This window comes from Sus scrofa, chromosome 18, assembly GCF_000003025.6.
Source record: "Sus scrofa isolate TJ Tabasco breed Duroc chromosome 18, Sscrofa11.1, whole genome shotgun sequence".
Classification (NCBI taxonomy): Eukaryota; Metazoa; Chordata; class Mammalia; order Artiodactyla; family Suidae; genus Sus; species Sus scrofa.
The window spans coordinates 25,084,240-25,105,026 of record NC_010460.4 but is presented as its reverse complement, the minus strand read 5'-3'; the positions used below and the strand labels follow the sequence as shown (position 1 = coordinate 25,105,026).

The 20,787-nt window shown below is 38.1% G+C and overlaps 1 protein-coding gene across 4 annotated transcripts in view; it reads left to right on the top strand.

Moving 5' to 3' along the window:
• PTPRZ1 (protein tyrosine phosphatase, receptor type Z1) overlaps positions 1 to 20,787 on the top strand; it is a 182,250-nt gene that overhangs the window by 123,250 nt on the left and 38,213 nt on the right. For 2 of the 4 annotated variants that reach the window (XM_013985675.2, XM_013985677.2), the window contains exons 11-13: positions 2,122 to 2,168; positions 5,306 to 6,305; positions 13,938 to 14,082. In XM_013985675.2, the coding sequence (XP_013841129.1) occupies positions 2,122 to 2,168; positions 5,306 to 6,305; positions 13,938 to 14,082 (1,192 nt within the window). Of the gene's footprint in view, positions 1 to 2,121; positions 2,169 to 5,305; positions 8,886 to 13,937; positions 14,083 to 20,787 lie in introns of all 4 variants that reach the window. The other 2 variants (XM_013985674.2, XM_003134735.4) reach the window with 1 other exon arrangement.

Here is a 20,787-nt window from a genome sequence, read left to right as displayed (position 1 = left end):
ACAGAGAAATATATAATATGAGATACAGATGATATATGTATCACCAGCAAGTATTTGATTATGATTTGTGTTAAGTTAAAGTATTTTAAAAGCACCTGAAAAGGAGTGTCACCATTTAACATCATTCTCAATGAAATTATGTATTGTCTCACTCACTGAATTTGAAGAGTTTTGCATGCATAAATTTCTCTAATTAGAGTTTTTACAAAATCATATTAAAGATTCTTTTATTTCTCTCTCACAGTTTAGTTGCATCCTGTTTTTAAATCCACATGCATTGTTTCCTTGCAGGGTAGAGAAAGTTGTTTCAAACTACTGAAATCACTTTAATTTGAAAATATAAAGAATAAAGAGCATGATGGAGTTCCCGTCGTGGCACAGCAGTGGTTAATGAATCCAACTAGGAACCATGAGGTTGCGGGTTCGATCCCTGGCCTTACTCAGAGGGTTAAAAGGATCAGGTGTTGCTGTGGCTGTGGTGTAGGTCGAAGACGAGGCTCAGATCTGATGTTGCTGTGGCTGTGGTGTAGTCCAGCAGCCGTAGCTCTGATTCAACCCCTAGCCTGGGATCCTCCATATGCCGTGGATGCAGCCCTAAAAAGCAAAAAAAAAAAAATGGAATAAAGAGCATAAAAAATAGGGTAGGGGAAAGGGTTCACAGAGACAGAAAATAGAAAAAGAACACTAATGATCCAAATAGAAATTTTTAAACTCCTTCATGGTCAGTTTTAACAAGAAAAAAATAGTAATAACTAAGAGTTAGAATTTGAGACTATGATTGTTTCTAGTGAATATGTCTATTTTTATAGCACCAAAAATTGTTCAGGGTAAGTAAGTTTAAAATAGCTAAATAGTCAAGAGTATTAATTTTGTCTAAATCCTCTTGGAGGCTGGCCTTACTTCAACATTTTACTTGAACTCTTTTAAATAGAATTCAGGCTTTAAAGTATTTTATAGTTTTACGCTTCTTAATACCTAGAAATTTTATGACAAAAACAAACTCAAGAAAATGCATATTGTAAAACAGACCTGGGTTTGGTAAGTATTTAAGGTTAGTTCATGTCTGCCTTTGAAAATTCTATAGAATATGCATTTCCTTTGAGAATCTGTAGAGGCGTAAAAATAGAGCAGAAGCAGCACTAGGATAGTGAAGAGCATGAACTTTGGGGATGGAAGCAGATTCCCTAAAATAAGAGGAATAAGGGCATCTTTGAACTAATGCCCAAGCCCTCAGTTACCCTGTCTCCTGTCTTCCTGATGACCCAGGCGACTTGGTTGGAGAATGAGGAAAAGCGGTCCTCAAGCCCCTCAGACATTTGGAAGTGGGGCTAGGGTCCTTGTTGGGGAGAGAGAGCCAGCTCCGTCTTCCCTAACATTTACTAACAGGTCGTGTTTGAAGAGTGAGATTTCATGGGCTGGTCAGTTGGGAAAAACAGACTTGAGTGGTCCTGGTCGCTACATTCTTGGCGTAGACTGCATTCGTTGCATGACCCTGGGAAGAAAGTGTGGTGAGGCTTCTGGTGCTGTTCCTGCTGCCGATCTAGGCTGCACCTGCTGGAAAACACTTTCCATTTTACCTGGTGTGGCACCCTGTGTGCAAATAGGTATAAACCCAAATCTGAAAAATAAAAGGAATTATTTGACCTTCAGTCAAAAGAGGGACTTAAGGAGTAAGTGATTGAATAAGAAAATAAGTCTGTCAATTCTCTTCCAAATCCCTGGCTTTTCCCCACCTATGCTTTCATCAGTCAAGCTAAGAATGAAAGGAAGTCTACACTGATGAAAAATTACTTGGGTTTCTTTATACCCAGTAATACCAACCTTACTGTGTCCCATCCTTTCTTGGCTCCAGTCACACCTAGGGTAGGACTAGAGAAGAGAGATGGAGTAGAGGACAGAGATGAAGGTTTTAAATGTGGTCTCACGTATGTTTATGTAGTGCTGGATTTTGTAATGTTCAGTAGTCTTGAAACCTGAAATTTGAAATTTTTATTTTGAGTGATTCTTTATTTTCCAAGCTAACAGTCTTTTTTTCTTTTCCCTCTTTCCATTCAAAGGTTGACCCATGAGGCTGAATTAGTTGAATAAAAATTTTAGTAATCTTTGTTTTTAATTTTGCAGAACTTGACCTCTTTCCTGAATTAATTGGAACTGAAGAAATAATTAAGGTACCATAGCTATGTTTTATTCAAGTAATTTAAAATTAAGTCTACTTTGAAGAATTGGTTAGGTTTCAGATGTTCCATCAATAAAAATATAGTGTTGCATTATTCATTGTTTGTGGGATTAGTTGCCGAGTTTTGTAGATAAACATGTACTATATATGATTTTTTATGAAGAAGCTAGATGACACACTAATTGGTATAATTGAAAAAAGAGAGAAAAAGTTTGTTGATAATGAAAAAACAATGAACTATAAAAATGATAGCTGGAGTTCTTGTTGTAGTGCAGCGGAAACAAATCTGACTGGTGTCCATGAGCATGAGGGTTCGATCCCTGGCCTCACTCAGTGGGTCAGTGATCCAGTGGCATTGCAGTGAGCTGTGGTGTAGGTCACAGACGTGGCTCGGATCCCATGTTGCTGTGGCTGTGGTGTAGGCCAGCAGTTGTAGCTCTGATTTGACTCCTAGCCTGGGAACTTCTGTATGCCACAGGTGTGGCCATAAAAAGCAAAAAAAAAGCAAAAAAAAAAAAAAAAAAGATAGCTATAAACTATAGCCACAAATTGGAATTTTTTCATATTCAGATGTTTCTAAAAGAGTAAAATCATATTTTAGCAGTTCTTAATATTGCTACAGCTTATTTTTAACTAACTTAATGAATGATTGATAGGTTGACTATAAATATAAGCCAAAGTATAAATTGTATATATTCTTTTGCCCATTTAATTTGATTGTTTCTGTTTGGACTATTTCTATTATATATTAAATATATATAAATATCTTAACACAATGTCATTTAGGTAAATGGGCATTTAAGAATATTTATAAATTTTAACGTTGTCTTAATTTTTAAAATATAAAATGTATCTTCTTTTTTATCCTAAACCCAAGTGTGCTATTCATTATAACCAAGATTATATATTAAATCCAGGTTCTATTTTTAGTGATAGTATAAATGTGTCTAAGAACATATGTGTGTATGAGCTGACAACATGTGAAAACCAATGTCATTATCTAGCAATAAATAGCAATTAGATTGTGTTTTTACATGTGTAATTACCTCAGGAGTTTGTTTATTTTATGGTAATTCTCTCTTACAAGAGATTATTTTCCCAAAATGACCAATCCACATTTCAACAAAAGTTCACAGAATTCAGCTGTAAGGATGTCTGCATGTGTGTTTGCATTCAAGCCCCTGTGCACATGCACGTGGCTGTGAATATACCTAGAAATGGTTACCAGAATCAAGTCAAAGGCAGGAGAAAGCAATTATCTTTACAAATCATTGGTTCGTATCTTAGTCAGTTCGACTACTGTGACAAAATACTACGAACTGGGTGGCTTGTAAACAGCAAAAATGTATTTCTCATCATTCTGGAACCTGGGAGTCTGAGATCAGGGTGCCAGCACTGCTGGGTTCTGATGAGAGCCCTCTTCCAGGTTGTAGGCTACGTGTCTTCACATGGTAGAGAGAAGAGCAGGAGCAGTCCTTCCATGACTCTTAATACAGGGCACTAATGCCATTCAGGAGGGCTCGACCTTATGACCTCATCCAATACTAATGACCTCCCCAAAGCCCTACCTCCGAAGAACATTACTTTGGGGTGTAGGGTTTCAACATATGAATTTGGGGGGGGCACAAACACTCAGTCACCTTCATTGATTCATGCCGGACTAAATGATAGAGTTGGCAAGCATCTGGAATGTATCTGAAATGGTATTAAGCCTAAATAGGGAGCTGAATATCCATATTGGAGGTGTTTCCCCTCAAATCCTCTTCCAATCCAGATCATGAAAGCTGACTCACTCCTCAGAGTTGTCACATATGCCTTAAAACTAAAAATACCTAAAACTAGCTAAATAATTAAGCTCTGGATAATGAGGCAGTCATTTTGCTTGAAAGTTCGTGTTTCATACAGTGCAGCTTTCCAGGTATGAGACAAAAGTTGATGAGCACACTTGGCTAAAGACTCAGGTTCTTTCTACTGATACTGGTCAGGTTTTCACTGACTAATTAGTATTCAGTCACTTTTTTCTTTTTAAGAAACATGGCCTTAAAATCTCTAATAGATGACAGTGCTAACAAACTGACAGAATCATGTTCCGTGTGGACAAAAGCTATCATGTCTTGATACATTTGGCAGTTTAGTTTTCTAAACGTACAGTTAGACATACTATAAAGTGCACAGTTCAAAAAAAAAAAAAAATCCCCAAAACGATGGGTTTTGGCCAGATCTCTCCTGGGCCGTTATAGTGACTAAGTGTTCATGAAAGACTGGGTCACCTGCATGGTATTTCTGAAGAAAACACAAAATTAAATGACTAATACCAGAAGCATCTTTTGACAAGTTATCTTTAAATGTCTGCCTAAGTCTAAGAGTAAATCCTAAGGCGAGGTATTTAAAACAAAAACAAAATAAAAAGCTCTTTCAGTCCTAAACCTTCTTCTTATGACAGCTTAAAAATTGTGATTTACTCTTAATATATACAATGACATACTCTGAATATACAGCTACTTTGGTCCTTGAAATAAGTTGTTTCATTGCCACCTCACATTACAAGAAGCTAATTGCTATTTAGCTTGTTGCCAGATGAACTGAACAGAGAAATATAAACACAAGAAAAAAAATACCATGTTAAATAAATAACACTCTCAATAAGTAAATACCACTACACTGTATCTTCTTTTCAAAGCTGTGCTATTAATTTAATTACTTCCTCCCATAAAATAAAGTAAAAGAAGCTGTAAATAAGATGTTTTTATTAAGTTTAATTGCTATCCCTAGAGGATAGATAGTAGTAGTTATAAGGGGAGTTTCCTGGTGGCTTAGCAGTTAAGGATCTGGCATTGTCACTACATGGCACTGGTTAGATCTGTGGTCTGGGAATTTCTGCATGCTGAGGATGAAGCCAAAATAATAATAATAATAATAATAATAATAATAATAATAATGGTTTATAAGGTAGAGACATGGTTTCTGTGGTGCTTTATGAGAAGGTACCAAGAGCTCACAAGTGTAGACTCACAGGATAATGCAATAGAAGACACTAAGATTTTCTTTTTCTCTTATTTCCTTATGTTACATTCCGTATGTTACATTTGCTTATGTTACATTCAATCTTTGCTTATTTGCTTTTCCAAGGAGGAAGAAGAGGGAAAGGGCATTGAAGAAGACACTGTGGTCAATCCCAGTAGAGACGGTGTCACAAACCAAATAAGGAGAAAGGAGCCCCAGGTTCCTACCACAACAAACTACAACCGTGTAGGAACTAAATACAATGAGGCCAAGACTAACCGGTCCCCAGCGAGGGGAAGTGAATTCTCTGCAGAGGGTGAGAGTCCCACCTCATCTGTCGATTCCACTTCCCATCCAGTCACTGAATCGGCTCGAGAAAAAGAAGTGCATCTGACTTCACAGACTGTGACCCAGCTGCCACCTCTCACTCTGGGAGGCACCTCAGCCTCTCTGAGTCACGGCTCCAAAACTGTTCTCAGATTTCCACAGATGAACTTGTCTGGGACTGTGGAGTCTTTACCTACAGTTTCTATGTCCGAATCTCAGGAAGTGTCTACCGATACCATTGAGGAAGAGAATTTATTGACCAATTTCAAGCTCGACACGGGAGCCGATGATTCTTCGGGCTCCAGTCCTGTGACGTCTGCTGTGCCATTCATTTCTGAGAACGCATCCCCTGGCTATGCACTTCCTTCAGAGAACCCAGAGGCTGTCCCATATGATGATTTTCTGCCAGAAACTACGAGAAATGCTTCGGAAGACTCAGCCTCATCAGGTTCAGAAGAATCTCTAAAGGATCCTTCCCTTGATGGAAACGTGTGGTTTCCTCATGCTACAGATGTGACAGTACAGCCCGATGTTGGATCAGGTAGAGAGAGCTTTCTCCAGACTAACTACACTGAGATAGATAGTGACGAATCTGAGAAAACAACGGAGTCCTCTTCTCCAGGCCCAGTGGTGTCACAGGGTCCCTCGGTCACAGATTTGGCAATGCCACAATACTCTACCTTGGCGTACTTCCCGACCGAGGTAACCCCCCATGCTTTTACTGCCTCCTCCGGACAACATGATTCGGTGCCCACCGCCCACGTGGTGCCCTCGCAGACAACTCAGCCAGTATACAATGGTGAGACACCTCTCGAACCTTCCTCCAGTAGTGGAGTCTTTCCTCTAGTCTCCCCTTTGTTGCTTGACAGTCAGATCCTCAACACTACCCCTGCTGCTTCAAGTAGTGATTCGGCCTTGCATGCTACGCCTGTATTTCCCAGTGTCGATGTGTCATTTGAATCCATCCTGTCTTCCTATGATGGCGCACCTTTGCTTCCATTTTCCTCTGCTTCCTTCAGTAGTGAATCGTTTCACCATGTGCATACGGTGTCTCAGATCCTTCCACAAGTTACTTCAGCTCTTGAGAGCGATAAGGTGCCCCTGCATGCTTCTCTGCCGGTGGCTGGGGGTGATTTGCTAGTAGAGCCCAGCCCTGCTCGATATTCTGATGTGGCGGCACATCAGACCGCTCCTCGCGCTGCTTCGGAGACCTTGGAGCTTGGTGGTAGCGAACCTGGTGTCCTTTATAAAATGCTTATGTTTTCTCACGTCGAACCGTCCAGCAGTGATGTCATGATGCATGCACGTTCTTCAGGGCCTGAACCTTCTTATGCCTTAACTAATAATGAGGGCTCCCAACGCCTCCTCACTGTTTCTTACAGCTCAGCAGTACCTGTGCATGATTCTGTTCAGGGGTCCTTGTTTAGCAGCCCTAGCCACATACCGGTGCCCGCGTCTTCCTTAGTAACCCCGACCGCATCGTTGCTGCAGCCTACTCATGGCCTCTCTGGTGACGGGGAGTGGTCTGGAGCCTCCTCTGATAGTGAATTTCTCTTACCTGACCCAGATGGCCTGCCAGCCCTTAACATGTCTTCACCTGTTTCTGTAGCTGAATTTATGTCTCCAGCATCTATACTTGGTGACAATAACAAGCAGCCTCCTAAAAGTGATGTAGTAAATGGAAACGAGACTGAACTGCAGATTTCTTCTTTCAGTCACCTGGTTTACCCTTCCGAACGCACAGTCACACCCAACCTGTATGATCATGTATATAAGTTGAACGCGTCTTTACAAGAATCCCCTGTTTCTGTTTCTAGCACAAAGGGCATCCTTCCAGGGCATCTTGCTTATGCTGCTACTAAGGTTTTTGATCACGAGATTAGTCAAGTTCCAGAAAATAACTTTTCAGTTCAGTCTTCACACACTGTATCTCAAGCATTTGGTGATACTTCTCTTAAACCTGTGCTTAGTGCAAACTCAAAGCCAGCACCCTCTGACCCTGCTTCTAGTGAAATATTATCTCCTTCAACTCAGCTCTTATATTATGAGCCCTCAGCTTCTTTTAGCACTGAAGTGTTGCTGCAACCTTCCTTTCAGGCTGATGTTGACACATTGCTTAAAACTGCTCTTCCAGCTGTGCCTAGTGATCCAATATTGGTTGAAACCCCCAAGGCTGATCAAATTAGTTCTACAGTATTGCATCTCATGGCATCAAATTCTGCTTCAAGTGAAAACCCGCTGCCCTCTACATCTGTACCAGTCTCTGATATATCGCCTACTTCTAATATGCACGCTGCTTCACTTCAAGGTTTAACCATTTCTTATGCAAGTGAAAAATATTTTGAACCAGTTTTGCATAAAAGCGAAAGTTTCCAGCAAGTGGTTCCTTCATTGTACAGTCATGATGAGTTGTTCCAAACGGCCAATTTGGAGCTTAACCAGGCTTTTCCCCCAAAAGGAAGGCATGCATTTGCTACTCCTGTTTTATCAATTGATGCACCACCAGACACACTTATAAATAAGCTTGTTTTTTCTGACGAAGTCCTCACCTCCACCAAGGGTTCTATTACTGATGAGGTACTGGCTGGTATTCCCACAGTTGTTGCTGATGCATTTGTAACTGCTGATCATTCGGTTCCTTTAGGAAATGTGTATGTTTCCATTACAGCTCTTTCTCCCAACAAAGACAGCCCGGTAACCACAACCAAGTTGCTTTTTCCTTCTAGAACTACTTCTGAGCTGATGCAAAGTGCCAGATCTGACGCCGATTTAGCGGGTGGTGGTGACAATGGCGATATTGATGATTATGGTGATGACGATTATGATGAAAGCGATAGAGAAGACTTGTCCAAAAATAAGTGTATGTCATGCTTCTCCTATAGAGAGTCGCAGGAAAAGGTCATGAATGATTCAGACACCCAGGAAAACAGTCTTGTGGATCAGAATAACCCAATCTCATATTCCCCCTCTGAGTATTCGGAAGAAGGAAATAAAGTCACAGGTGTAACAAAGGACAGTCAGACTGACGTAGACCTAAGTCTTGGTAAATCATCGCCAACAAATGTGCCGTCTCAAAAGCACGATGATGGAGAACAGGAAAATGACATTGAGACTGGTAATGCCCTCCTCCCTTTCACCCCAGACTCTAAAGCCTGGGCAGTTCTTACAAGCGATGAAGAGAGTGGATCAGGGCAAGGTACCTCAGATAGCCTTAATGATAACGAGACTTCCACAGATTTCAGTTTTCCAGATGTTCATGAAAGAGATGGTGATGGGGTCCTAGAAGCAGGTGACTCAGAAATAACTCCTGGATCCCCACAGTCCTCAACACCGACAGTTACTAGCAGGCACTCAGAAGTATTCAACATTTCAGAGGCAGGTTAGTTATGGAGCCAAGGGATAGACTGAGGTGTGGTGGCTTTCTTCCTCAAAAAATAGAGAAATCGTGGAAAGAGAAATTTGGTAAAATGGCCATCATCTTTTTAAAAAATCAAAAGATATTCACAAATCAATTTACAGGTTTTAAAGTATGATTTCATTATTTCAAATGAATATTCAACATGCTTTGGTCCTTAATTTAATCCTCTCCAAAATAGGTAAAGTGATTTTTATTTATTGTTAATTTTTTCGTATTCTGCAAGATGCCTATTACATGAGGAAGCAATTGTGTGTGCATAATACATTTTTAGTACACTGCCTTTAAAGTGATAGATTGGAGTGTGTTTTAAATAATTCTCATTTTAATGTTTACTCATCTTCTAAAATAAGTTGTAAAATAATTCTATCAAATTATAAAATGAATTATAAACGTTGGTAGTAATATGATAGATGCACTCTCTCTGACCCACCCAGTGGAAAGGAATTAGGTAATTTTCACATCCACACCAGCCTGGGAGCTTTAAAAACAAGTTCTATTGCTAAGTTTCCAGAGTTAATGGTAAGATTTTTTTTTTTTTTTAAGATTTCAGTTTTTAAAAATTGTCTTTGATTACCTTAATGTTGCCTAAAGAGGGCAGTGTGAACTAACAAAATACATCCTACTTCATACTTGCTGTTATACACCTTTCTAAGAAATTAAATAACAGGCATTAATATGCATAGTATGTATAGATATTGCATGACAAGGTGTACAACACTAGAACATTTTCTGTAGAAATGCATTTCATTTGTTAATGTATTTTATGCAAATTAACTTATCAGCCAGATGTTTCTTTGAGCAGATTACTTGCAGCATATATAATACAGATGTTTGCTTTAGATGCCAATGGGGGGAAAAAAGGGAAATTCAGTACCATTAAGCCTGTGAAATACTAGATAAATTCACTGCATTCATCAGAAGAGTTTTATGATTTGCTTTTATTAAATTTTAAGCCTTTTTTTAATTAGCAAGGGCAAGATTTAAATCTCAAGAGTAAGTCAAAAGATAGGCTGAAGTAACATCTTGCACTTCTGTTGCATAAACGTGGGTATTTAAATCCAGAGCATAGACATCAATCTCATTAAGATATTTTTCTTCTTATCTCCATCCCTTGAATTAGCTATATACTTTTCTTTCAGTGCAGCAGCAATTAAAAGTTTGTACATAGAGTTTTTCTGCATACTGACTTGATACCTATATAACACTGCATTCCAGTTTAAACACTTATGCTCTGGTATGTGAGCATAAGGAAAGAATTCATGGGTCACTATATTCATTAGTGTTACCATATAAATGAATTGTTATCTGTCTTCAATTATAGTACTTGTGGTTTTTTAATTTTTATTAGATTTATTTTAAAAGAAGACATCAGAAATCCATTTTTCCCTCTTAATGGGTAGTGACATCATCTATATGTTCTTGCTAGATTATGCTGCTCTAAAAGACTATACATAGTACAATCCCAAACCTGAAATTATTGACTAAAACTTAGCAATTTCTCTTCAATGAACTAATAAGATTTAATTGAAGAGTATATTCTCCCACTAATGAGGAAAAAATAATATGAATATATATCCAACATCATCAAGTAACATAATTAATGAAGTAAATAAAATCATACAAGATTAGAAAATTCTTGCCTGTTTTAAAAACATGTCTATAAAAAATCATACGTAATCTGTTTTATCCAGTAATTGAATATGCCTCTTTATAGAATGCATATAGACTAATTCTGAAACTTGCCTGTAAATTACTTCTAGAATGTAGAGTAATTTACAGGACATACTCCTCAAAATAATATAGATAAAGCAAATATTAGTATCTGTAGTTTATGAATGTATAAACTGAGACCCAAAGAGACTAAATTGCTTGATCAAAGTCATATAGGGAGTTAATACAAAAATGAGACTGGAAACATGTTATGGGTATCTGTCTCTTAGATACTATGCTTTCATGACTAAGACCAATAAAATATATATAATGTTTAATTTGTAATACCAAAATTATTCTGTTTTATTCTCAAAATGCATTTTAGAATATTAATCCTAGTTCTTTATTTCCTAATTATCTATTAGTAGATTCTTGTCTTATCACTTAGGTAACTCACATACACCACAGAACCATATCAAAAAGGGTATTTTAATCTCAACTAATGAATATAAAAATCAATACAACTAGTTATTCCTAGTTCGTATAGTAGTATACAAAGCAGTTGATTGTCTGTACTTTCATGTGGCATCTCATCTTGTATAAAATACCTAGGCCTCATAATATGTAATTACCATAAATTTATCATTCTCACTCCTCAATTAAAACTTTTGTTTTAAAATCAGACCTCTCACAACTTTTGAGAAAAATCTGTACACAAGACTCTGTGTGTGTGCATGTGTGTGTATACTGCATGTATATAGTGCGTATGGGATGTATATATGTATGGTAATTTGTAACATAGGTTATGTGTTATATATCTTACATATCTGTCACATATTTGATCAGATATATCTCATATATATGCGCATACATTTATATAAGAGATATGTATGTGTCTAGATACATATGTATATAATGTATATGCACATCTATATACATATGGCAATGAATATTTGTGGCCATTGAAGACAGGCGTAATTGTATCCGCTCTCTTTGTATATAAGTTAATGGATATCATTGGTTTTCAAACTTTAATGTGGATCAGAATCACCAGGAGGACTTGTTAAAACACAGATTACTGGATCTTACCCCACAGAGCTTCTGATTCTGTAGATTTGGGATGGTTGGGACTTTGCCCATGCCACCGTTCTGGGGAACACACTTCAAGAATGACTGAAATAGATAATAATACTAACCTCCATTTGTAATTTCTAGGTACCAAGGACTTTGCTAAGTGGATTATTTCATTTATTAATTACAGACTTTCTGTTTAGGTAACAAAAGTTACAGTGGAAAAATGTGAAGACAATTGTGTGCAAAACAAGATGCTTTCCTAAATTTCATAAGCAAGTATCAGTATGTGCACCATCAGATTATTTAGGCTTCTGGATGAGCCTCCCCACCGTATGTAATGACCAGAGCATATGATTAACATGATAGAAGGTGAAGCTCAGCCTTCTCTCACAGGAATATTAACTACAGCTAAGGGATCGGTTGACTGACAGTATTCTCACTATTTTTACAGTTTAATGATTTTTTAGTCACAACTTTGAATTCCACTTTTTTTCTAGCAAATTCTTCTGTAATTATAAAAATGAACGTCTTGGGAAATTTGGTTGTCACTTATAATCTTTTGATGCATTTTCTAAATGAGTGGATTAAATTCTTGATCCTTTCTGCATCATCTCTCCTTACAAAAGGAAGCTATCATTTAAATCTTAAGCTCTCTCCAATATATTTCAATGCTGTAGTTATGAATTTTTGACTCAAATTTATTCTTAAATATATGTTCAATTACATTGATTCCTGTTGTCTCATACCACTGATAGTAAGATACCTGGTATAAAAGCACCAAATGTACCAAATGTGTAGGAAGCAACGTAGATTCTTTTTTTGGGGGGGCCGCACCCACAGTATATGGAGGTTCCCAGGCTAGGGGTCAAATCGGAGCTACATTTGCCGGCCTACACCATAGCCACAGCAATGCAGGATCCGAGCCAAGACTTTGACCTACCCCAAGCTCATGGCAACGCCAGATCCTTAACCCACTGAGTGAAGCCAGGGGTCGAACCTGCAACCTCATGGTTCCTAGTCGGATTCATTTCCCTTGTGCCATGGCAAGAACTCTAGCAATGTAGATTCTGAAGAGGAACTTTAATTTTTCCAGAACTTCTCCAGGTAAACGGGATAGGGGCTGTTACTTTGTAGCAGGGTGCGCATATCATGGGTATGCTCGTAGACTGGTTCTAATGTTCAGTCATTCTGGGTTACCCACTGCACACACCTCAGAGTCGAAGGGAAGAATCGTGACTGGCCACTGACACCCTGCAGTTCTGAAGTTTGTGGGGTTGGTTTGTTTGTTTTTAACAATGATAGCTCTAGTTGTTTAAAATGCTCGAACAATAATGCACCTGATTTGTCACAAAAATAATTATTTGCCGTCTTTCAAAACTGACCCAAGGACAGAAGTTGGACTGTTTCATAATTTACACTTGCATATTTAAAAAGAGTTTCTTAGATCTGTGCATGTTTTCAATTCACAGCCAGTAGTGTTTTTATTTTTGCTAGAGAGAAAGAGTTGGTAAGAAGAGCACTCAAAATAACATCTTAAAAGCAACCTACATTTAAATATTAAATTGTTTGCTGGACTAGAGGGTTATCCTTACATAGAAGGTTTATCCTAAGATTCTCTCTTCCTGAAATTATTAATTGCTCATAAGTATTTACCTAATTTGTGAGATAAAAAATATTTCCATTACAATTAATTTTGGAAAATAGAGATTGTATATAGTGATTCAGGAAGAGCACTGTTTTTCTTGATCATTTTATTTAAAACTGAATAGTTTTCCTGTTTTTACACTGTTATTTCCCTTTTTAACAAGATTTTTAAAGCAATATTCTGCTCACTTCTTGCCAGAGCACCTCTTCCTGTGTGTCAGTCTTTGTTGGAATATTACAGTTCTTCAGCTCTGATAACCTGCCTTACTTTTTTTTTCTCTTTTTCTATGAAGAGTTTGTTTTTGAAATGTAATTGGTCTGTAACACTGTGTTAGTCACTGTTACACAACAGAGTGATTTGATATTTCTCTACATTTCAAAATGTCACCATAAAAGACATTGTATACTTATTGACTGTACTCCCTACTCTGTACATTTCATACTTGTGACTCATTTTGCAACTCGAAAACCTGCCTTACTTTTTAAGCTTTGTGTTTTCACTTATAATCCTAGACATTTGTTGCTTCATAGAGTCGCAATTTTAAAGGTAAGAAACAGCAATGAAGGTTGCAGCTATTCAGTTAAAAAATGCTGTGCTTTTCCTCAAGCTTAAATATCAACTTTCTCAATTTTCTCCGACTACAGAGGCCAGTAATAGTAGCCATGAGTCTCGTATTGGTCTAGCTGAGGGGTTGGAATCGGAGAAGAAGGCAGTTATACCCCTTGTGATCGTGTCAGCCCTGACTTTTATCTGTCTAGTGGTTCTTGTGGGTATTCTCATCTACTGGAGGTAAGTTGAGTGCTTGTTTTGAAAATGTATTTCATAAAGCTCAGATTTTGCCTGTTTTTTGTTTTTTGGTGTTTTTACCTGAACGTTCTTCAAAACATGTTCAAAGTTCCTTTTACTTGAGAGCTGCCATTCACTTAGCCAGGTAACTGTGAGTAAGGTGAATCTGTGAATCCAAAGACATAATAGTAAAAGTCTCCATTGTTCTTCATACTTGCAACAAACAATTTCAGGTGAAATGGAGGACCTTTGGCCTCACTTAATATTTTATATGGTGTTTTGACAGTTGCATTTCCATGTTAATCTAATTAGCATGCATTTCAGAGCATTTAACATAAGTCTAAGCGTCTCAGTTTAAATGCTTCTTCACCTGTTCGAACTTTAAAAGTTATTCTTTTGGAAAACATAGTTTTTGATATAGTAAAAAATATTTTTATAGTGGTGGATTTTGTACAAGATACATATCAACTGCCTACTAATACAAAAAAAAATGATAACCCATACATGAAAGTAAACATCAAGCATTAAAATATAAATATAGTTAGAAAATAAATAGCTATATTAAGATGCATGGAATTTTTTAACTCATTGTTATCTGCCTTGAGGATGAGCTATAGCCTCATTCTTAGCAGTAACCTATTGAAACATTTAAATGACAATGAAAATTGGACCCATCGCAAGCTTCCCATTTTATGGCAAGCAGAACACACAGCCAATTAATGTTTACCAGGGGCATCATGTAAATCGGTATAAGTGTTATAACTGTGTCTGTTGGAAAACAAAGACTTTATGATATTTAAGGAATCTTACCTGTAAACTAAGAAAGGGCATAGCTTATATTTTTATTTCAAAAGAGAAGTTTGTTCAGATTTATAATTCCTCTGTGTTTAGCAACATCTTTTTATAAGTTCATATCACCACTCTTTAGGTACAGTTTCAAAATATATTCTCTCTTATTCAAAAACATTGACTGTGTTTATTAACTGTTTCCCATGTGCTGAATCTTATGTTAACTACTGTGGGGAAAGTATTTTAAAAAATGAATGAATGGATGAATGAATGAACAAACAAATGAGAGTCACTGCTGTCAAGAAATTTATGCTTATTGGGGAGAAAGCACTTTATATGTAGAATGTATAAAATATTACACAAAGTATATGCAAGGCAGCTTAAATCTCTAATGCTAAGAGTCATCAGAGAAAAGCTTTTTTTCTTTTTTCTTTTTTTTTTTTTTACCTTTGGCGGCCTCCCGGCCCTGCCCCGCCCCGTCCAGCCTGTGGAAGTTCCCTGGCCAGGGAGTGAACCTGCACCACGGCAGTCATAGCAGTGACAATGCCAGATCCTTAACGCACTACACCACAGGGGACTACAGAGAACAAGGGATCTTCATAGGTCAGATTGGACAGGGTAAAGGTAAAATGTTGGCTTTGGGTTGGGTAGGATTCAAAAAGAGTTAAGAGAGAAGGGGTCCCACGTAGGGTCCCAGCAGACAGGAAGACCGGGGAGCAGGAAAGCGCTGGTTGTGTCTGAGACTGAAGCATGCCTCAGGGAGCTGCTGCCAGGTTTACATTGGTTGGCTAAGGTAGAATGTTTCCAAGAGCAACTGTATTTCATATCTGACATCTTTTAGGGAAGAGTAAATAGACTGCAGACTATGGAGAATAGGTCATGCTTTTGTTATCCTACAGGAGTTGGGAGTCTGTTTTGTCCATAAGATGCAAACAAAACTGCTTTCTTAGGTATTCCTATAATTGCCAGTGCCTCATTTTACAGAATATTCCTTGCTGACCAGAGTACCATGAACACAGCACCGAGTCCATAAATGTTCACTTAAAAATACTTCATATTGCTTTTCTTCCTACTCCCCACAAGGCTTGTTAGCCAGACTTCTTACCCACGTTGATATCATGTTTGTTCAGATTACTGCTTTCTGTCTAATCTGATTTTCCTTTCCAAGCCAATTTTTGAAATTAATGGAAATTGAGGTTAAACAAGTATAAAATAGGATGAAAAATAGGACCAAATTCTGCTTATTGTAGATAACGTTAGAATACATTTCAGTCAAGATGTCAGATTGTTTATAGTTATAACGTTGAAATAATTAGGATGAGTCTTTTAATCTCTCTACTTAATCTTCCCACTTTAATTTATACAGATTTGAAAATCAGTGTCTTTTTTAATATGATTTGAGATTTCGTGGAAAATTAAAATCTAGAGTGGTTTTTATCTTGTATTATTAATAGGTCATTCCATCTGTACTTAGATGAAAGTACATCTTCATCTAAGAGAAAAAAGGTAAAATTACAAATTGGAATATATTAATTGGACCTTCCTCAATAAAGTTTCTCCTTTCTCACCAAATATTTCTCTTTCCTTCACAATAGCACTTATGTCACTTGAGTTCAGAGTGTTGAAGTAAGAATACTTAGGGTTTTATGAATATACTTTACACGATCAAATATCCTGATAGGATTCATTCCTCTTACTTACCCATTTTCAAACTTAATGTATCTGTCCAACTCACAACCATTTGAAGTTAATTCACTTCAAAATACACCTTCTGAGACCAGTGATACAAATACATTAGGAGGGTTAATTGCTGAATTACAAAATGACAATTTTGGTGCATTCTTCAAGGTTTGTGTGAATTATTCAAATGCCAGTGTAGCTGCATTTGTCAGCAGTGTGATTTCCTTAGCCAGTCTGGAAACGTTTTAGATCTTTGTGGAAACTGTAGCCTGTAGGACGCCTTAAAAATCTCATGGCTAATTTACCTAACTCAGGATGGTCCTAGAGTTTTGTGTAAACCTTGAGAGAAAGCATGTTAGAGCAGGAAGGCAGGACACATCAGAGGTGATAAAATCTGGATCCCTTTTTTGTTCTGCCTGATATTTGCTCTAGGGCCTTGGGAAGGTCATATCTCGGAATTACCCACCTAGGACTCAGTTTCCTCTTTTTACCGTTTGGGGGGAGGGTTCACGAGACCATACTTAAGATTGTGGTCGAACTTTCTTTGGGGTTCTCTGATGAGTACGGCATGATGAATATTGTTTCATATTTGTATAAGGATCAAAAAATGGAATAATAATTACACGTTTCTGGCTTTGAATGCTAAATACGGTGATGAAAAGGTGTAAATTAAATAATCAGATTAACATTGATTGATAGGACCTATGTCTACAAGTTTAAAACATCATCACTTTTTTTCCTCATGGCTGAGTGATAATTAGCAGGAGACATAGTTATCAACACTTAGCACATAGACGTGAAGACACTCACTGCTGATACAGAACAGATGGACCACGGTTATTGAATCGTGTCATACATTAAATAATATGCCTTGAAATTATTTTCCAGATGCTTTAATGTATAATTTATATGAGCCAAATCATAAGTTTCTAAAATGCAAAATCTCTTCCATAAGAGATAGTTTCCAAAAGTTCTTTTTAAAGATGACAAAGGGTAAATTTGGGAGAGCTTTTTAAAGAGTTAGAGTCTAAAAAATACCAGAGGTATGTTCAACAAAACAGCACTCCATCAAAAGTGCTGTAGGGGGAGTTCCCGTCTGGGTGCAGCCGAAACAGGTCCGGCTAGTATCCGTGGGTATATGGGTTCGATCCCTGGCCTCGCTCAGTGGGTTGGGGATCCGGTGTTGCCATGAGCTGTGGTGTGGGTGGTGGCTCGGGTCCCACGTTGCTGTGGCTGTGGCATGGGCTGGCAGCTGCAGCTCCGATTCGACCCCTGGCCTGGAAGAGCTTCCACGTGCCCTAAAAAGAAAAAAAAAAAAAAAAAAGAAAGAAAGAAAGAAAGAAAGAAGGCTCTGTGGAATAGAACTTTCCATAGACACAGTTGTTCTGGCTGGGGAGAGTGGGAAGAGAAGCAATACAAATTCTCTCTTGATTTTAAAATCAAATTTGTGGGCCCTTGAATGGAGCTACCAACCCATAATGGAGGCCTTTCAGTGCCAGGCTGCCTTTTGGTGCCATGATGTCTTTTAAGCAGAACATCACTTCCTAGGTCAGACTACACTATGGAATATACCTAAGCAATATACAGATGCTCTTCATCCAGAATTTATGTGCTATTTTAATTTTTCTCACTTACAGGCTTATTGGTATGATGCATAAGATTGTCTTGTTATTTATTAAGGCAAGTAACATTACTGGACCACTTTTTTTCTAAAACCAACAAATGTTTGATTACAACCCTGAAAAACGTGAAGCTGATATTTACCCAGATACCGCAGTGAATATTAGCAACATGTTAAACCTCAACACCAATAAGTCCTAACTTACCTTTTCCAATTCTAAAAGATGCTGCCTTCTTCCCCTTCTCTCAGACACATCCTCTATCCATCCAGCCAGCCAGCCATTCTTCTCTAGCTATATATTCCAACTCTTCTTCCCAAATGTTTTGCAGTTTTAAGTTAATCTCCTTTGAGGCTCAGGTAGGTGATGGAGTCTAGGATACAGGATAAGAATACCTTATGGTTGGTGGAATTTACTTGCTACTGGGAATCCATCTAATCATTCAACATATAATACCTACTGTACTCCTGCCACTGTATTAAAAATTGGGTTGACATAAATCAAAAGACATAGCCCCATGTTTAAAAACAAATGTAATGAGGATAAAGGCATAAAATAAATATATGGAAAATTGATTACCCCAACCATCAATTAATGTATATATATATATATATCTTTCTGCCTTTTCTAGGGCTGCACCCGAGGCATATGGAGGTTCCCAGGCTAGGGGTCTAATCGGAGCTATAGCCACCGGCCTACACCAGAGCCACAGCAACGTGGGATCCGAGCCACGTCTGCAACATACACCACAGCTCACGACAACACTGAATCCTCAACCCACTGAGCAAGGCCAGGGACCGAACCTGCAACCTCATGTTTCCTAGTCGGATTCATTAACCACTGCTCCTCGACAGAAACTCCATTAAAATATTTAAAATAAGAGAGAAAAATGTCCAGGAAGTGAAGGTCATCCTTGGATTAATTAAGCATATTTTTTGAAGCTATCTTTTGGAAAGTGAGTGGATGGAAGTTTGTGTTGGTACAACAGAAACAGAAATGGGAGTGCAAACGCCTCCTTAGGAAATGAGAGGGAGGCTGTTTCTCAGAGATACCACTGAGCTGTCTTTAAAAAGGAAGTTTTGCTTGGCTTATTAGTGAGTGAAGCATTTGGGTCAGAAGGAGAACCATGTTTACAGCAGAGAGGAGAAATACTGAGAGCAAGACAAGGCATGTTCGGTGGTCCATAATCTGTTTTATTATTGGAGTATAAACTTCAAGGAGAAAAGCCCGAAAAGGTTTGGACCACAAATAGCTAGGGTTTAGGTATTAAAATATTTGGAAGTGCCCTGGTGGCTCAGCAGATTAAAGATCGGGCATTGTCACTGTAGCGGCTCGGGTTGCTACTGTGGAGTAGGTTCAATTCCTGACCCAGGAACTTCTACATGACGTGGGCACAGCCAAAAAAAAAAAAAAAAAAAAAAAAGAAAAGAAAAAGGATTTGGGGTATTATAGTCTTTAAAAATCTGTAAACTACAGAAGTGGAGCCAATATGTCGAAGTATTAGGGGATTTAGGGCTCAATGCAAGAAAAATGTCAACAGTAAGAGGCACATAACATTGGAACAGGAGGTAGGTACCATTTGGAGATGCTTACAAGGGAATGAGTTTTGAATTAGTTTAAGAAAATGTCTAGTAACTAAAGCTGTTTCATAAAGAAGTAAACTCCTTGTCACTGAAAGTATTCAAACGGGATCTTTTTTTAGTATGTTGGAGCTGCTGGGGAAGGGACTCTTGTATCAGCGGTGATGTTGCACTAGGTCCCTTAAGGTATTTTACAACTTTAAGATTCATCAAAAAGTAAATAGAAATCCTTTCAACCAGCTTGAGTAACCATATTTTAGGGACGTCAAAAGAATTTTAATTCTGCAATCTGAAAAGCAGGTGTGAAACCCAGTGTCCCTCTATCGATATGTCAGAATATGCTGCATCCCTGATTGCACAGATAAGCCACTCTTGCCCTGGAGTTTCCGCTCCAGGCTGGTGTCAGGACTGCTCAAATGTGGACTTTCGATGGGATAGTTCTTGATCCTGTGGCCATCATCCCTCTCTCTTCTCCTGAGTCTGCCCTGAGCTTTCCACTTTCTGGGATCTGAACCTTGTTCAGGACCCCTTGGGCCCTACATTGCAGTTGATTCTGCATCCACTCCTTTTTCTCCTACCTCTCTTCTCTTGAAGACATTCTTGCATTCTCTCAATTACCTACAGCCTCATAAGTTTTATCATCAAAGGTTATGCCATCAGACCAGAGGGCTATTTTTTTTTTTTTTTTTGCTATGCGCGTCATTGCTTTTGAAATGGGGGGGGGTTGTAACAATTTATAAATAAACTATATAATTTTGTACTGCTCATACTTAGAGCAGTGAATTCACTGAATAAATACATTGGGGAACCTACAACATGCCCAACACTGCTCTTGATCCTGGGGACTCGCACTGCATTGAGACAAAGTACCTTGCCTTTGGGGGGCTTACATCCTGGTGAGAGAGGACCAACTAAAATCATGAAAGACAAATAAACACATCAGTAACATATTTCAGGTAGTGAGAAGTGCCACAGAGCAAGCAAAGAGGGAAGAATAGTAACTTGGCCAGAAGAGCTGGTACTTTTAGCTCAGGTGGTCA